Source organism: Ranitomeya variabilis, chromosome 7, assembly GCF_051348905.1.
Source record: "Ranitomeya variabilis isolate aRanVar5 chromosome 7, aRanVar5.hap1, whole genome shotgun sequence".
In the NCBI taxonomy this organism is placed as follows: Eukaryota; Metazoa; Chordata; class Amphibia; order Anura; family Dendrobatidae; genus Ranitomeya; species Ranitomeya variabilis.
This window is the reverse complement of record NC_135238.1, coordinates 59861258-59880183: the sequence shown is the minus strand read 5'-3', so window position 1 is coordinate 59880183 and position 18926 is coordinate 59861258. Positions and strand designations below refer to the sequence as shown.

General features: G+C 43.6%; 1 protein-coding gene and 1 long non-coding RNA gene across 6 annotated transcripts in view; one reads left to right on the top strand and one right to left on the bottom strand.

Moving 5' to 3' along the window:
• MRTFB (myocardin related transcription factor B) overlaps positions 1 to 18926 on the bottom strand; it is a 149792-nt gene that overhangs the window by 77469 nt on the left and 53397 nt on the right. The window contains exon 1 of one of the 5 annotated variants that reach the window (XM_077275162.1): positions 16923 to 17249. The exons of 2 other annotated variants lie outside the window; for them this stretch is intronic. In XM_077275162.1, the coding sequence (XP_077131277.1) occupies positions 16923 to 17040 (118 nt within the window). In that variant the 5' untranslated portion in view covers positions 17041 to 17249. Of the gene's footprint in view, positions 1 to 5333; positions 5381 to 5468; positions 5534 to 16922; positions 17250 to 18926 lie in introns of those variants that run through there. 2 more of the 5 variants (XM_077275165.1, XM_077275163.1) reach the window with 2 other exon arrangements.
• LOC143786003 (uncharacterized) overlaps positions 4878 to 18926 on the top strand; it is a 67427-nt gene continuing 53378 nt past the window's right edge. Inside the window, exons 1-2 of the long non-coding RNA XR_013218198.1 lie at positions 4878 to 6118; positions 6306 to 6391. This is a non-coding gene — a long non-coding RNA (uncharacterized LOC143786003). The remainder of the gene's footprint in view (positions 6119 to 6305; positions 6392 to 18926) is intronic.

Genomic DNA, 18926 nt, shown 5'->3' with positions numbered 1-18926 from the left:
CATTCGAGGAGCAAAATGCTCGTTCATCGGGTGAAAGGCTTTTTGTGCTGCATAAATGATCATCGTTCTCGGCAGCACATTGACCCATGTTAACAATGGCAGCACGCTCTCTAAACAATCTACGGTACTATACAAGTAAGCAGCCTAGTAAGTGAAACATCATGGGAATCAGGGTTCCGGAACGGAACCTACATCATGCTGCACTCAGATGGGGGAGCAAAAACACGGTGACAGAGTCCCTTTAAATACCTCACTGAAAGGTCCACCATCTCATCCTCCTATTTTCTATTTCACAATAAAGGGATTTTTTGTGTGTTTTATGTCTCAAATATAAATGAGGGCTGAGCCCTGCGACTGGCAATACATTACCCAGCTAGATTGGTGGACAAGGAGATGTTAAAATGTGGATTAGAGAAGATAATGAGATAGAAGAGGATGTGGCGTGATAATGAAGGACGGGAAATAGGAAGCATAATTCACACAAAAACGATTTCAGCCAACACGCGGCTCGAATCATTTATAACAAGCGATATCGCTTCAATTACATCATATTATTTTAATTATGCATTCAATTACACTAATGCGCTGCTATTAGGATCATCCAGAATGTACATGGTAGCGGAGACATTATTAAATAGATTTATATTAAATACATCTTGCACACACAGCCAGTTTTGTAGTACGCAGTCACAAGAAAAAAAAAAAAACAACAAAAAAACAGCAGATGAATCATTTCTATCTTATATCCATTCCAAACTTCGGCTCTGTGCATTATGTAGCCACCCAGTAATATAAAGTGAACCTGTCATGTCCAGGGACACAGTTTACTTGCATACATAGGGTTAATCTGCAGGAAAATAGCGGTAAAATCTCACCTGTGGGCCTAACTGAAGCAGCAGCTACAGGGAGAAAATGAACTTAAATCCTCCCTGCAGCTGCTCTTTCCCAGTCATCGGGGTGGAGCAGGTATCGGTCACAGGGCTACATTCCCTCCCCAACACTTTGATTGACAGCCTGCTCTGCACGTCAATGTGCCAGGGATTGAATGACTGATATGTGTATCGCCCCAATGACTAAAAGCAAGTGGCTACAGGGAGGATAAAAGTTAATTTTTCTCCCTGTAGCTGCTGCTCCAGCAAGGTAGGAAGAATTTTAAAACGATTTAACCGCAGACTGACCCTATTTCTGCAAGTAAATAGCATTTCTGGACACAACAGGGTCCCTTTAAGGGAAATCTGTCGCCAGGTTTTTGCTACCCCACCTGAGAGCAGCATATTGTAGAGACAGAGACCCTGTTTCCAGCGATGTGTCACATGCTGGCTGTCACTTTGATAAAATCACTGTTTTCTCTGCTGTAGATCTAGCAGTCATAAGAATGTGAAGCTCTATAGCCCTACCCACAATCTGACTGGCAGCTTTCTGCCCATACACAGTGCACACAAAGCTGTCAATCAGTGCTGGGGGCGGGGTAACTCAGAGCTCATGAATATGCTTGACTACCTGGTAGCAGGCCAAGTAGTCCTCTAATGATAATCTACTATGGAGTAAAGTGTGATTTTATAAAAACCGCACAAAGCAGCCCAGTGAGGCTACGTTCACATTTGCGTTGTGCGCCGCAGCGTCGGCGCCGCAGCGCACAACGCAAACAAAACCGCAGCAAAACGCATGCACAACGCTGCGTTTTGCGCCGCATGCGTCGTTTTTTTCATTGAATTTGGACGCAGCAAAAATGCAACTTGCTGCGTCCTCTGCGCCCCGACGCGGGCGCCGCAGCGACGCATGCGGCGCAAAACGCAAGTGCGCCGCATGTCCATGCGCCCCCATGTTAAATATAGGGGCGCATGACGCATGCGGCGCCGCTGCGGCGCCCGACGCTGCGGCGCTGGCCGCAAATGTGAACGTAGCCTAGACATACAGCAGTCATGGCCCTATACTGAGTACATGCGCTGTACGGCCTCACCTCCCAGTACGTGTTCTGGTGGGTATCTGCTCAGCGGCCTGCCTGTTCTGGTCAGCGTCACTCTCGGGAACAATCCTATCTGGACAGACTGAAGATACCACTATTAACATGATTTCCTGTTGCCAATAAACGCAGAGATGAAGAACGAAATACCGTACATAAAAAGTACTGCCATATGCAACCAGCATTAACACCGAGGGGTCCACACTGGGAACAATGGGGGGGATTCATGAAGCGAAATTTGACACAATTCTTAATACAAATCTTTGCACTTGCACAATTGTGTTTTATAATGAGGTCTTCACAAGGCAGGGGGCTTAGTATGAGATGGGTATGGCGTAGCACAATTTTAGCGCCAGGTAAGCCAACTAATAGGCGGGTGGTCTAAACATACAATCAGGGACCCCTCTGTGATAAATTTGGGCGCATTTTAAGACTGTCTAGTCTAAGTTTGCTTCGTCTAAGAAGACAGCCAAGACCACCAAGACCACCCACACAGCCATTTTATTAATCCCGGCCTGATGAGTATGAGAGCGGTCTATCCGAGACATCACATTTCCCAAGGGCTCCAGTGACCCGCTAACTGGGACTGTCTACGCCACCCATAAGGGAAGAAATGCAGGTACCGCCCCATGTGTGCCCATCTCTACGTGATCCTCACATGGCGTCTTATCTATAGAAGCAGCAGACGCGAATTGCCCTTTGCCCGGGGAATAATCCAAGGTCTACCTCGGAGAGTCACTGTACACAGAACACACCTTTGTTTTATGTCTACACTTTCACGCCTTGATAGGAGGCGGCTGTGATAAAAGTAAGTGCGGAGCGTGGAATAAAAATCCCCAAACTGCAAAGTCTACAGCACAATCTCCGCACATCCGCTCTGGTCTCATACACGCGGATACCATCTCATGGGTCGCCAACGGTCTACAGATAAGTATCAGAAATATTTTTCTAGCGCGCCGTCAGTGAGCTAATGTTTTACAAAGACCAAAGAAAATGGTGAAAATATAATTATTATCTACTTTTCCTCTGTTGTTATAAGGCAGGGCAAAGCAAATGTTTGCAGGACAAGTTATCTAGCAGTATTACCGCAATATTAACGCAGCATTACAGCAGTATTACCGCATCACATTACAGCAGTATTACCGCTATATTGATGCAGCATTACAGCAGTATTACCGCAGCATTACAGAAGTATTATAGTATTACAGTAGTACTACCGCAGTATTACAGTATTACAGAATTATTAGTATTAAAGCATTGCAGTAGTATTACAACATTATAGTAATATTACAGCAGTACTACAGCATTACAGTAGTATTACAGCAACATTACAGCAGTACTACAGCATTACAGTAATATTACAGCAGTATTACAGCAGTACTACGGCATTACAGTAATATTACAGCAGTATTACAGTAGTACTACAGCAGTATTACAGCAGTACTACAGCATTACAGCAGTACTACAGTATTACAGCAGTATTACAGTAGTATTACAGCAGTATTACAGCAGTACTACAGCATTACAGCAGTACTACAGCATTACAGTAGCATTACAGCAGTACTACAGCATTACAGTATTACAGCAGTATTACTTTAGTATTACAGCAGTACTACAGCATTACAGTAATATTACAGCAGTATTACAGCATTACAGTAATATTACAGCAGTATTACAGTAGTATTACAGCAGTATTACAGCAGTACTACAGCATTACAGCAGTACTACAGCATTACAGTAGCATTACAGCAGTACTACAGCATTACAGTATTACAGCAGTATTACTTTAGTATTACAGCAGTACTACAGCATTACAGTAATATTACAGCAGTACTACAGCATTACAGTAATATTACAGCAGTACTACAGCATTACAGTAATATTACAGCAGTATTATAGCATTACAGTAATATTACAGCAGTATTACAGTAGTATTACAGCAGTATTACAGCAGTACTACAGCATTACAGCAGTACTACAGCATTACAGTAGCATTACAGCAGTACTACAGCATTACAGTAATATTACAGCAGTATTACTTTAGTATTACAGCAGTACTACAGCATTACAGTAATATTACAGCAGTACTACAGCATTACAGTAATATTACAGCAGTATTACAGCATTACAGTAATATTACAGCAGTATTACAGTAGTATTACAGCAGTACTACAGCATTACAGCAGTACTACAGCATTACAGTAGCATTACAGCAGTACTACAGCATTACAGTATTACAGCAGTATTACTTTAGTATTACAGCAGTACTACAGCATTACAGTAATATTACAGCAGTACTACAGCATTACAGTAATATTACAGCAGTATTACAGCATTACAGTAATATTACAGCAGTATTACAGTAGTATTACAGCAGTATTACAGCAGTACTACAGCATTACAGCAGTACTACAGCATTACAGTAGCATTACAGCAGTACTACAGCATTACAGTATTACAGCAGTATTACTTTAGTATTACAGCAGTACTACAGCATTACAGTAATATTACAGCAGTACTACAGCATTACAGTAATATTACAGCAGTATTATAGCATTACAGTAATATTACAGCAGTATTACAGTAGTATTACAGCAGTACTACAGCATTACAGCAGTACTACAGCATTACAGTAGCATTACAGCAGTACTACAGCATTACAGTAATATTACAGCAGTATTACTTTAGTATTACAGCAGTACTACAGCATTACAGTAATATTACAGCAGTACTACAGCATTACAGTAATATTACAGCAGTACTACAGCATTACAGTAATATTACAGCAGTATTACAGTAGTATTACAGCAGTATTACAGCAGTACTACAGCATTACAGTAATATTACAGCAGTACTACAGCATTACAGTAATATTACAGCAGTATTACAGCAGTAGAGCACACTAGAGCTACTGACTAGGACTTCAGTACCAATCTTCTACACTACATGTAACCACTTATCAAAGTCTATAAAATTAGAATGAGTTATCATCAGGACACTTCGGTTGGGTACCCGGCGTCCTTGTCCCCCCCACCAGCATAATGTTGAGTATTTTCGGTCCCCCATACCCCACTGCTATGCCAACTGTTAGGTTCACTATGTACAAGTAGCTCACCACCAGTGTATACCCTATATTGGAGAACACTGAAATATTACATAAGGCTATGTTAACATGGAGAGTAATTTTGCTGAGTTTTTGGAGCAGAAACTGAAGGTTTATGAGAAGTTTTGAGATACAGAAGAATATTTGGAGAGTTTCTGCTCAGAACAACTCGGCGTGCACACAGGCCAAACCCTCAGGGATCCCGGCCTTTATTTCACCACCACAATAAATGCTCTTCGCGAAAGTTAAAATAGGGCAGAAACCTACCTGAGAGCCCCTGAGCACCGCTGCACACGATCATAGCACGGCTCGGACTGAGAGAGGAAGGAAGCAGACACCAGCACACACGAAGGAAGCACAACATGAGAACAACTGAAAAAAACATGTATTCGCAAAGTTTACCCTGAAAAATGTGGAAGTTCAGAAATGTTCAACCTCTAGAATCCAATGAAAGTGAATGGAGAAAGCTGCTGACAGGTCTCTGTGCACCCGACGTGCCTGAATATGTCTGCAGGATGCCATGTGGGGAAATATGCAGCCACATAAAGTGCGTGTCTGGACAGAGCCTTACGTGCAAGCAGCAGCCGCTGTCCCCCGGGGTCTGTCCGTCCGTGCCTTTAATAGCGTGTAACCGTACAGGTGAGGCCCATATTGCAGCCTGCTGATCGGCACGAGTGGTCTGCGTACAGACGGCGTATACTCGGCCGCTACCGGCCATATTACTTACACAAGGCTCCGCTCTCACCGCCTGCGGATACACACGGACCCCCCCTAGCCTGGAGGCTTGTATATCTCCTGCACACTAAGAACATGGACCCCAAACTTCGCTATTATTATCCTGCTGTATATATGGAAAACCCATTTTTTTCAACACATGTGAATAAATACACTACTACTTCTGCAAAGCTTATCTTGATAGAGTGTGGCTGTTCTTTGTTTATCCCATAAAATGCTATCACTCATTACAGGCGCCATCTATTCCAGCACAAATCTACATCAACTGTACTGATGGACTGAACACAACATAGTCTTGGAGACTGTTCGCATTAATAGTAAGTAGCTGGAGGAAACACTTAAAAGCGGTTGTTTGGTGAAAACATTTGATCAATGCACGTGCTAGACCGCCATTCATTCCCTATGGGGGCTGCTGAGTGCTGCGCTCGGCTTTATCCGACAGCCCCATACAGAATGAATGGAGAGGCCGCCGGATATCTGACCTGTCACTCCATTTTGCAACAGGAATAAAAGTTCCCCGTTCTGCCAATCGGTGCGGGCCCAAGCGGCGGGATGGCCCCTCAATCAACAAGTTACTACCTATCCTACAGGTAGGTGATACAGGGGTTGTCCAGTGATCATGGCTGATAAAGGCTGGTCCCTGCAGACATTGATGAGCGCTCGGTTCTTACGTCAGCCCTACTGACATGGGTGGAGCAGCAGGGTGAAGATGAAAGGTCCCTCTTATACATCAATCAGACTGAGCCCTCGTACCGCCATTTCCTCCGGCTAGCACGGCCCGGTTAGGCTTTAGCATAGACGTTTGTGTTTGTAGCCACGTTCACACCGATTCCTCGCCTCTTGCCCACTGCACTCTTATCACCTTCCTTTTTTCACCCATACATTTATGAGCAGATCAGGTCATAGTGCCGCCACATACTACAATCACCTGCCACATGGTGGGCTGCTGACAGGAGCCATGAAGGTACACCGTCCAGGAACTCAAACACTTCTAATTCATGGCTGTCACCTAGCTTTCCCAGACTCCTGACTGCCGAGTGTCCATTGCCGTAGCAGTATAGGAGCGTGGGAATTGTCACTGAGAAGCCTGGGAAAAAGTGAATGCCATCCTATACGCCCGCCATATTGGGTGCCAAAAGGGTGCAGATCTTTTGATATTTCAAGAAATTAAGGAGGTTTACTTTATAGTATTGATCAACGATATAACAAGTCGACGGGCCGATGCCGGCCGTGTAGGGATCGATGATCGGTACCAAGATATCCGGTGCACCCTTCTTTACAAGGGAAGACGTGCTGCCGACAACGATCATCTTTTGGTCTGTATAGAAGATGCCATCGAAGACGAGCCGAATCCTGCAGGGCACACGGTATAACCCCGTAGCCATGCACCACGGCAGAAATACGTGCAGCTAATTTCCTCTGTATGCTGCGGTGATAACCAGGGCTGTGGAGTCGGAGCCCATTTTGGTGGAGTCGGAGTCATGGAAATTGAGGAGTCGGAGGTTTGGCTTACCGACTCCACAGCCCAGGTGACAACACCACCCAACATCCGCTACGGAACATGCTGTGGTTACTTCAACAGCGAACCATGGAGGTTTTAAAGAGTTTAATCTATAGAATCAGAAAAAAATGTAGCGCCTGCACGTCATTTACACCCAGACGTTTAACATTCTCCTCACCACATCTGATTCTCACAATGAATACAGCAACCATAGAACATCACGTATGGATACACAACGGCCACTCATTGCACTCTATATAGGAGAACTGAGAAAACAGACAACTGACTCATTGTGAACAATGACACTGCAGAGAGGCTGCCCTTGATAAACCTTCAGATGGAAAGTTTGCAGATCACCGTCGTCTCATAGACGAGGCCAATACCAAAGAAGAACAATTACCGATTATACACAGACAAGATGAGAAAGAACGGAATGTGCAATTTAAAGGAACTGTCCACTTTTCTACTTCGGAGTTTAACATTCCACTCTTAAACTGTTAAAAAAAATAAATCCCTATAATGTACCAATCTCGATTTACATAGGGACACCTTCTTCGTTCACGTATGGCAGAGATAAAAAATATTGATGGTTTCCTGTTAGCAGAGAGCGGTATAATGTGAGAGCAAAGCAGCGAGATCACGTCAGCAAAGTAGAGAAAACCTGTTGTCGGTTTCTTCGGGCAACCAGTAACATTTAGAAACTTGCTATGAATATAGATGAAGAAAACAACATAAAATAGATTAAGAGAGTCAAAAAATGTAGTAGCAAAAATACTGCATTTACGCCAGCTCTGGAAAACTACAGACATTCATTGAAAACAAGGGATACTCATGGACTAGTCCCACATGGACTAGTCCCTCATGGAAAACTTCCTTATAGAAACTTGCTATGAATATAGATGAAGAAAACAACATAAAATAGATTAAAATAGTAAAAAAAAATGTAGTAGCAAAAGTACTGCATTTACGCCAGCTCTGGAATACTACAGACGTTCATTGACAACAAGGGATACTCATGGACTAGTCCCTCATGGACTAGCCCCACATGCACTCATCCCACTACTCGGACAACCCATTCTCAGTCAGCATGTTTCTCACCCCAGTAAAACAATAACACTTATACTCACCTCCAGTTTCAGCGCCGTTCCAGCGGTGTCGGCACTGGCTCTCCCGGGGCTCACATGACATTATGTCACGTGATCCCCGAGACCAATCAAAGCTGGCCTCACTCTTCAGACGAATCAAGAGAAAGTCAGATCTGCGGCTGGCTGCTCACTTAATCGTGATGTCTGATACATCTGAAGACAAGGAGAGTGAAGCCAGCGCTGATTGGTCTCAGGGATTGCATGACATAATGTCATGTGAGCCCCGGGAGAGCCGCTGGAATGGTGCTGGCGCTAACAGAGTATAAGTGTTAATATTTTGCAGGGGCAAACATGGTGATTGAGATGGGAAGGTTCAAATAGTGGACAACCCCTTTTAAGAGGACCTGACACCAGGTCAACAGAGTCTAGTTCTTCCTCTTTTTTTATTCTCCATGCTCCCCTGAGTATTCTGTTTTTTAGTTTTAGTTTGTTTTTTTTTTAAATCTGCCATACAGTTCCAGAGATATGGGCTTTTTATTCGGTGCTAATTGGTATGTTCTTTACCAAGTGGGTGGTGATCACATTGTAGTAATGAAGAGCAGTGTAACGACACCCTCAGAGTATTCTGTGAGCCACACTCCCTTGTTAAACACCATAAAAATTTGCAATAAATGAAAAGGCCCATATCTCTGGAACCGTATGGCGGATTCAATAAAAAAAAATAAACAAAGGAGCGATGGACATAACACAACAGCAAAAATTTGTCACTTTTGACCTGATGACAAGTCCTCTTTAAATGGATGCAATACAAACGCTTGCCTCAAAATTAAAGATTTTGGGAGCCCCCAGCAGACACAAACACTTCTGAAATAGGGTATTAACCCCTTCCCGACCTTTGACGCATACGCTGCGTCATGAAAGTCTGTGCCAATCCGACCTATGACGCAGCGTATGCGTCATGGAATGATCGCGTCCCTGCAGATCGGGTGAAAGGGTTAACTCCAATTTCACCCGATCTGCAGAGACAGGGGGAGTGGTGCTTCAGCCCAGGGGGGGTGGCTTCACCCCCCCGTGGCTACGATCGCTCTGATTGGCTGTTGAAAGTGAAACTGCCAATCAGAGCGATTTGTAATATTTCACCTAAAAAACTGGTGAAATATTACAATCCAGCCATGGCCGATGCTGCAATATCATCGGCCATGGCTGGAAATACTGAAGTGACCCCCCCCCACACCCACCGATCGCCCCCCCAGTCCTCCGTTATGGGGTCCGGTTCCCTCCGTCCGCCTGCCGGCTCCCCCGTCCTCCTGTCCGCTCCCTCCTTGTTTGCATTCACCCCCCCTGTGCTCCGATCCACCCCCCCACCACCCCTTCATACTTACCGATCCTCCCGGTGTCCGTACGTCTCCTCGCTGGGCGCCGCCATCTTCCAAAATGGCGGACGCATGCTCAGTGCGCCCGCCGAATCTGCCAGCCGGCAGATTCCTTACAAGTACATTTTGATCGCTGTGGTAGGTTCTATCACAGCGATCAAAATAAAAAAAATAATAAATAAACCCCCCCCCCCTTTATCACCCCCATAGGTAGGGACAATAATAAAATAAAGAAATTTTTTTTTTTTTTTTTTTCCGTTTTCCATTAGGGTTAGGGTTAGAACTAGGGTTAGAACTAGGGGTAGGGTTAGGGTTACGGGTAGGGTTAGGGGTAGGGTTATGGCATATGCACACAGTGCGGATTTGGCTGCGGATCCGCAGCGGATTGGCCGCGGATCCGCAGCGGATTGGCCGCGGATCCGCAGCGGATTGGCCGCGGATCCGCAGCGGATTGGCCGCTGCGAATTCGTAGCAGTTTTCCATCAGGTTTACAGTACCATGTACACCTATGGAAAACCAAATCCACTGTGCCCATGGTGCGGAAAATTCCGTGCAGAAACGCTGCGTTGTATTTTCCGCAGCATGTCAATTCTTTGTGCGGATTCCGCAGCGTTTTACACCTGTTCCTCAATAGGAATCCACAGGTGAAATCCGCACAAAAAAACACTGGAAATCTGCTGTAAATCTGCAGGTAAAACGCAGTGCCTTTTACCTGCAGATTTTTCAAAAATCGTGCGGAAAAATCTCACACGAATCCGCAACGTGGGCACATAGCCTTAGGGTTAGGGTTGGAATTAGAGTTAGGGTTGGAAATAGGGCTAGGGTTGGAAATAGGGTTAAGATTAGGCTTGTGGTTAGGGTTACGGATAGGGTTAGGGGTGTGTTGGGGTTACAGTTGTGGTTAGGGTTGGGATTAGGGTTAGGGTTGGGATTAGGGTTAGGGTTGGAATTAGGGTTACGGGTGTGTTGCGGTTAGGGTTGTGGTTAGGGGTGTGTTGGGGATAGGGTTGTGATTAGGGTTATGGCTACAGTTGGGATTAGGATTAGGGGTGTGTTGGGGTTAGTGTTGAAGTTAGAATTGAGGGGTTTCCACTGTTTAGGCACATCAGGGGTCTCCAAACGCAACATGGCGCCACCATTGATTCCAGCCAATCTTGCGTTCAAAAAGTCAAATGGTGCTCCCTCCCTTCCAAGCCCCAACGTGCGCCCAAACAGTGGTTTACCCCCACATTTGGGGTACCAGCGTACTCAGGACAAACTGGGCAACAACTGTTGGGGTCCAATTTCTCCTGTTACCCTTGCAAAAATAAAAAATTACTTGCTAAAACATAATTTTTGAGGAAAGAACAATTATTTTTTATTTTCACGGCTCTGCGTTATAAACTTCTGTGAAGCACTTGGGGGTTGAAAGTGCTCACCACACATCTAGATAAGTTCCTTGGGGGGTCTAGTTTCCAAAATGGGGTCACTTGTGGGGTGTTTCTACCGTTTAGGCATATCAGGGGCTCTGCACACGTAACATGATGCCCGCAGACCATTCCATCAAAGTCTGCATTCCAAAACGTCACTACTTCCATTCTGAGCCCCGGCATATGCCCAAACAGTGGTTTACCCCCACATATGGGGTATCAGCATACTCAGGAGAAACTGGACAACAACTTTTGGGGTCCAATTTCTCCTGTTACTCTTGCAAAAATAAAAAATTCTGGGCTAAAAAATATGTTTGAGGAAAGGAAACACATTTATTATTTTCACGGCTCTGCGTTATAAACTTCTGTGAAGCACTTGGGGGTTCAAAGTGCTCACCACACATCTAGATTAGTTCCTTGGGAGGTCTAGTTTCCAAAATGGGGTCACTTGTGGGGAGTTCCTACTGTTTAGGCACATCAGGGGCTCTGCAAATGCAATGTGACGCCCGCAGACCATTCCATCAAAGTCTGCATTTCAAATGCCACTACTTCCCTTCCGAGCCCCGGCATATGCCCAAACAGTGGTCTACCCCCACATATGGGGTATCAGCATACTCACAACAAACTGGGCAACAAATATTGGGGTCCAATTTCTCCTGTTACCCTTGCGAAAATAAAAAATTGCTTGCTAAAACATCTTTTTTGAGGAAAGAAAAATGATTTTTTATTTTCACGGCTCTGCGTTGTAAACTTCTGTGAAGCACTTGGGGGTTGAACGTGCTCACCACACATCTAGATAAGTTCCTTGGGGGGTCTAGTTTCCAAAATGGGGTCAATTGTGGGGGGTTTCTACTGTTTAGGCATATCAGGGGCTCTGCACACGTAACATGATGCCCGCAGACCATTCCATCAAAGTCTGCATTCCAAAACGTCACTACTTCCATTCTGAGCCCTGGCATATGCCCAAACAGTAGTTTACCCCCACATATGGGGTATCAGCGTACTCAGGAGAAACTGGACAACAACTTTTGGGGTCCAATTTCTCCTGTTACCCTTGGGAAAATAAAAAATTGTGGGCTAAAAAATCTTTTTTGAGAAAAGAAAAATTATTTTTTATTTTCATGGCTCTGCGTTATAAACTTCTGTGAAGCACTTGGGGGTTCAAAGTGCTCACCACACATCTAGATTAGTTCCTTGGGAGGTCTAGTTTCCAAAATGGGGTCACTTGTGCGGGAGCTCCAATGTTTAGGCACACAGGGGCTCTCCAAACGCGACATGGTGTCCGCTAATGATTGGAGCTAATTTTCCATTCAAAAAGCCAAATGGCGTGCCTTCCCTTCCGAGCCCTGCCGTGCGCCCAAACAGTGGTTTACCCCCACATATGGGGTATCATCGTACTCGGGACAAACTGGACAACAACATTTGGTGTCCAATTTCTCCTATTACCCTTGGGAAAATAAAAAATTCTGGGCTAAAAATCATTTTTGAGGAAAGAAAAATTATTTTTTATTTTCACGGCTCTGCGTTATAAACTTCTGTGAAGCACCTGGGGGTTATAAGTGCTCACTATGCATCTAGATAAGTTCCTTGGGGGGTCTAGTTTCCAAAATGGGGTCACTTGTAGGGGAGTTCCAATGTTTAGGCACACAGGGGCTCTCCAAACGCGACATGGTGTCCGCTAACGATTGGAGCTAATTTTCCATTCAAAAAGTCAAATGGCACGCCTCCCCTTCCGAGCCTTGCCGTGCATCCAAACAGTGGTTTACCCCCACATATGAGGTATCGGTGTACTCAGGAGAAATTGCCCAACAAATTTTAGGATCCATTTTATCCTGTTGCCCATGTGAAAATGAAAGAATTGAGGCTAAAAGAAATTTTGTGTGAAAAAAAAGTACTTTTTCATTTTTGCGGATCAATTTGTGAAGTACCTGGGGGTTTAAAGTGCTCACTATGCCTCTAGATAAGTTCCTTGGGGGGTCTAGTTTCCAAAATGGGGTCACTTGTGGAGGAGCTCCAATGTTTAGGCACACGGGGGCTTTCCAAACGCGACATGGTGTCCGCTAACTATGGAGATAATTTTTCATTCAAAAAGTCAAATGGCGCTCCTTCCCTTCCGAGCCTTACCATGTGCCCAAACAGTGGTTTACCCCCACATGTGAGGTATTGGTGTACTCAGGAGAAATTGTCCAACAAATTTTAGGATCCATTTTATCCTGTTGCCCATGTGAAAATGAAAAAATTGAGGCTAAAATAATTTTTTTGTGAAAAAAAAGTACTTGTTCATTTTTACGGAACAATTTGTGAAGCACCTCGGGGTTTAAAGTGCTTACTATGCTTCTAAATAAGTTCCTTGGGGGGTCTAGTTTCCAAAATGGGGTCACTTGTGGGGGAGCTCCAATGTTTAGGCACACGGGGGCTCTCCAAACGCGACATGGTGTCCGCTAAAGATTGGAGCCAATTTTTCATTCAAAAAGTCAAATGGCGCTCCTTCCCTTCCGAGCCCTGCCGTGCGCCCAAACAGTGGTTTACCCCCACATATGAGGTATCAGCGTACTCAGGACAAATTGTACAACAACGTCCATGGTCCAGTTTCTCCTTTTACCCTTGGGAAAATAAAAAAATTGTTGCTAAAAGATCATTTTTGTGACTAAAAAGTTAAATGTTCATTTTTTACTTCCATGTTGCTTCTGCTGCTGTGAAACACCTGAAGGGTTAATAAACTTCTTGAATGTGGTTTTGAGCACCTTGAGGGGTGCAGTTTTTAGAATGGTGTCACTTTTGGGTATTTTCAGCCATATAGAACCCTCAAACTGACTTCAAATGTGAGGTGGTCCCTAAAAAAAATGGTTTTGTAAATTTTGTTGTAAAAATGAGAAATCACTGGTCAAATTTTAACCCTTATAACTTCCTAGCAAAAAAAAAATTTGTTTCCAAAATTGTGCTGATGTAAAGTAGACATGTGGGAAATGTTATTTATTAACTATTTTGTGTCACATAACTCTCTGGTTTAACAGAATAAAAATTCAAAATGTGAAAATTGCGAAATTTTCAAAATTTTCGCCAAATTTCCGTTTTTTTCACAAATAAACTCAGAAATTATCGACCTAAATTTACCACTAACATGAAGCCCAATATGTCACGAAAAAACAATCTCAGAATCGCTAGGATCCGTTGAAGCGTTCCGGAGTTATTACCTCATAAAGGGACACTGGTCAGAATTGCAAAAAACGGCAAGGTCATTAAGGCCAAAATAGGCTGGGTCATGAAGGGGTTAATACAAGACAACCATATTAAAGGGATTTTATCATCGGGTTTTTCCTACAGCAGCCAGATACAGGGGCCAAGACCCTGATTCCAGCGATATGTCAATTTTCTGGGTGCTGCAGTTTTGAAAAACAGCCTTATGTCCTACCAATCAGTGGTGAGGATAAAGTTGGACTACCTGGCAGCAAGCCAAGTAGCCATCGACTGATAATCTCCTGCTGATAAAACAATGATTTTATTAAAACATGTAAAGCGCCATGGAATAAATGGCGCTATAATTATAAATAATAATAATAATTTAAAAAAACATGACACTAAGCTGCCCAGAAAATGACACATCGCTGGAATTAGGGTCTCTGCCCCTACATTATACTGCTCTTAAATTAGATAGGGAAAAACTAGCACAGTCTAGATTGGCATGATTGTTGAGCCCAGTGATCAGCTGCAGTGGTCTCATGCTGCAGCGGTGACGTCACCACTGCAGCCGTACTAACAAAGACTGGGATGGCAGCAAGGAGAGCTGGCGCTACAGCGGCAAAGTGTAAGTGTGGCTGACTTTCTTATTACACACTGCGAGACTTTGCCATAAACTAAAAAAAATAAAGTGGAAACCTTCATTAATGGTAAAGCACCGTGGTATACGTCGGCGCTATATAAAGCTCATTATTGTTAGATTATGGTGACATCTGACAACCTCATCTCAGCTCTACAGGAAGAAAGATCCTGCAAAATCATAACACAAACATGATGAAACAAATGGAGCAACACTAATATGAGAAGATGAAGCAGAGGAGGAAGTTTGTATCCTCATAAAGCAAAGGCAATGATTCCACCTAGACCTGCGGCCACAGCATGGTGGTGAGCTCATACAGGCCGCCAGCACAAGACAGATGGAGGGTGATGTCATCCCAAGCATTGTGTATAGACCAGGTTGGGACGCCCTGTGCACCTTCTACACAGCACAGCAGCCACAACAACATAGAAAGGGCCTGAGTCACTAAGTGTAAGTGCAGATGTAGGAGGGCCGAGCTTCACGGGTGTGCAGAGGAGAGTTTGTCCTCCGGCACAACTAGTCCTGTTATCACCATGTGCTACCGGCGGCTATATATTGGACTGCAGGTAACCCCACCGCAGAGTCAGCACCGGGCAATAACCATCATGGACCCTGCTCACAGTCATACCTGAAATGGACCTTATTATTTATAGTGCAAGTGTGTGTGTGTGTGTGTGTGTGTGTGTGTGTGTGTGTGTGTATACACAGTATATAGTATGTGTGTGCATGTATGTGTATGTATGTGTGGATATATATATATATATATATATATATATATATATATATACATGTGTGTGTACATATAGATGTGCGTATATGTGTTTATATAGATGTGTGTTTATGTATGTATGTATATATATATATATATATATATATATATATATGTGTGTGTGTATATAGATGTGTGGGTGTATATACATACATACATGTGCATATATGTGTACATAGGTATGTGTATATAGGTGTATATATATATATGTAGGTGTGTGTATGTATACATTACATACATACACACATATACATATATATACACACATGCACACACACACACACACATACATACACCTATATAGACACGAACGTATATATAATATATATATATATATATATATATATATATATATATATATATATATATACATACACATACACACATATACACATATATACACACACACAGATATACATATACATATATATACACACATGCACACACACACATATACATACACACACCTATATAGACACGAATGTATATATACATATATATATATATATACACATACACACATATACATATACACACATATATATATACACATACACACACACACACATATACATATATACACACACACATATATATATATATATATATATATTATGCAGATACTTTATGAATGTTAATACAGCTTGTGCTGAATATAAGGTGTAATGTGATGGCCATGACACCGCTGAGCGCACCGTACCGTACCAGTCTGTGGACAATATACAATGTCCAGATTTGGGGACAATTTGACTGAACTTAATCAAGGATGAGGTTATGAAGAAACTAATTACTGACTAATAATATGTGACTGTAGCCGGGAGGAAATAGTTAATACAAATCCATTAAAGCCACTTTGCTGACCATTAGGAAGCAGAGGAGAAAGTCCATAATCATCCTAAGTACTCCTATGCCCCAGGGCACAGCAGGGCCTGGCGGACAGTGGCCAGTGCCTGGCGGCCAGTGCCTGGCGGCCAGTGCCGGGCTCTGGGTCCTTTTGGCAGGCATTAGTGATGCAGAGCACAGATGTACGGTGCACGGCTGCGGACACTGCAGACACACACTGGAACCGCACTCTCATCTGGAAATGGCTCAAGCCGGCTGAAATCATGTCTGCATAGCAATGCATCCCCCTCCAGCAGCCACCACCACAAGCTACTGAGTACTGACCTTCCTTCAGACTTTTCTGGTTGTTTGCATCAAGGCATTCCTTGTCTTTCAATGGATCAAAATCCCCAGCAGGTATAATCTCGGTGAAACCCGGCTGCTTTTTACTGCTATCAATCATGATGAGGCTGCTTCCAAATAATATATATCCAGAGAGGAGGAGAAAGGGAGAAAGGACTGCGGAGAGAGCTCACAATCCTTTTTTGGGATAGTCGTCAGGACAAATCACATGTCTAAGCCAGGGAAAAAGCCATGGTGCTTCCTTTCAATTGTGACTTGCAAACACAGTGAATTCTCCCAGACAGGGAAGTGGAGCTGTGGAAACAGCAGTGAGGATCTCCACCCCTTTGTAGAGCAGCTCTCCACCCACCAGCAGTACTGTGCTCCCAGTGTAATACCCAACCCTGACTCTGAAGTTAATAATAAATCCGGCCTCCACTGCTGGGACAAGACACATTGTCACTGCTGGCGGAGGGGACTTACCAGCCAACCACCATGGTGCTGCAGGCCACCCACCACCATCATACAAGTTATCTTCAAGCAAGTTCCCTCACAAGTTTAGACAAAGGCCAAGGTCAACGCGGCCCTAAAGTGAGATGTTATTCTGAAGTGAGCTCACCGGCTGAGATCATTACCCACACAAGCTGTAAATGACAGGTACAGACAACCCGGAGAAGGAGATACCCCCCAAGAACGTCTCCGCGAAGAGAAAACGCAAGGAAATGTCACTTCCACTGTGGAGATCTAGCCTGCAACTCACTTTCTGGGAAATACGAGTCTAGACTTACCAAAAGTTATTTTCCACTTATAATCAAGATCTTAGTTAGGGTTTTCCCATCATCGATCCAAAGGTTAGATGATAAGAGTTAGATGATAAGAGTCAGATAACCGAGAGCTACAATCGGCTATGCCCGCCGATCCCCTTACTTTCGGTAGAGTGATTCTATTTTAGGCTGGGGTTACATGGTGACTTTGGCCTTGACACGGATTGCACAGTCTAAGATTGTTGTATGCAGATGTTCTGAAAAAGACTAATAAGGGTAGAACTTCTTGCTGCAGTAATTGAATTTTATTTTGAACCGTCAAGAAGTAGAAATGGTCCAACAGTTCGACCAACAATGGTCTTCGTTAAGAACATCTGTATGTGAGAAGAGCCAGGCTTAGAGTAGATGTGGCTAAGTGCAGGCCTTGATTTGATTCTTACTGGATCACAATAAAATTCACTTATTGTACAGAACTTCTACCCTTTGTCTTTTCCGATGCTGAGGTTTTCGTCCACAGTAAGCCAGGACTTCAGTCCTTTCCTCAAGCACATACTCTTCCGGAGCATTGGGGCTGGTGTTTCCTTTCTAAGTTGTATGTCGTTGCTACATCACGGCACAATGCAAGTGAATAGGATCTGCGAGGTACCACGACAAGCAAGTCTCAAAAAAATCCAACGGTTTTGTGGCCCCCAACCTAAGCAGGATTAGATACCCCTTATATCCTGATCAGAGGCACTTCCAGCGATCAGTCAATACCTATTCTGTGGATAGATAATACGTTTTGATAAAGGGAAACCTCAATTTAGACTTCATTCAGACGTTCGTGAGTCACTTATGTGTTTTGTGTTTCTTACAGAAAAAACACATACCCATAATAATGACCGTGTTCTTTTGTGGACTATGTGGTATACAAAAAAAAAATCACAGATACATGTCCGTTTTTTGATCGAATCAACAACATCCCTTCAAGTCTATGGGTCCATGAAAATCACAGACGGCACAAGGATGGCATCAGAGTACAGCCCGTGTGTTGTCACTGATGGACAACAGTCCACGTTTTGACGTAGAAGAAAAATCATGGACGTCGGAATGAGGCCTTACTTTTAATACTGTTTCTTTTCAATCGATAGGGCCTACTCTTAGGGTGATCTTCCTAGTTAGGGGATTAAAAGGGACTACTATAGAGAGGACATTTTAATGGCTGTGAGATAAACTGCTTCAATTGACGTGGATTTTTAGGAGC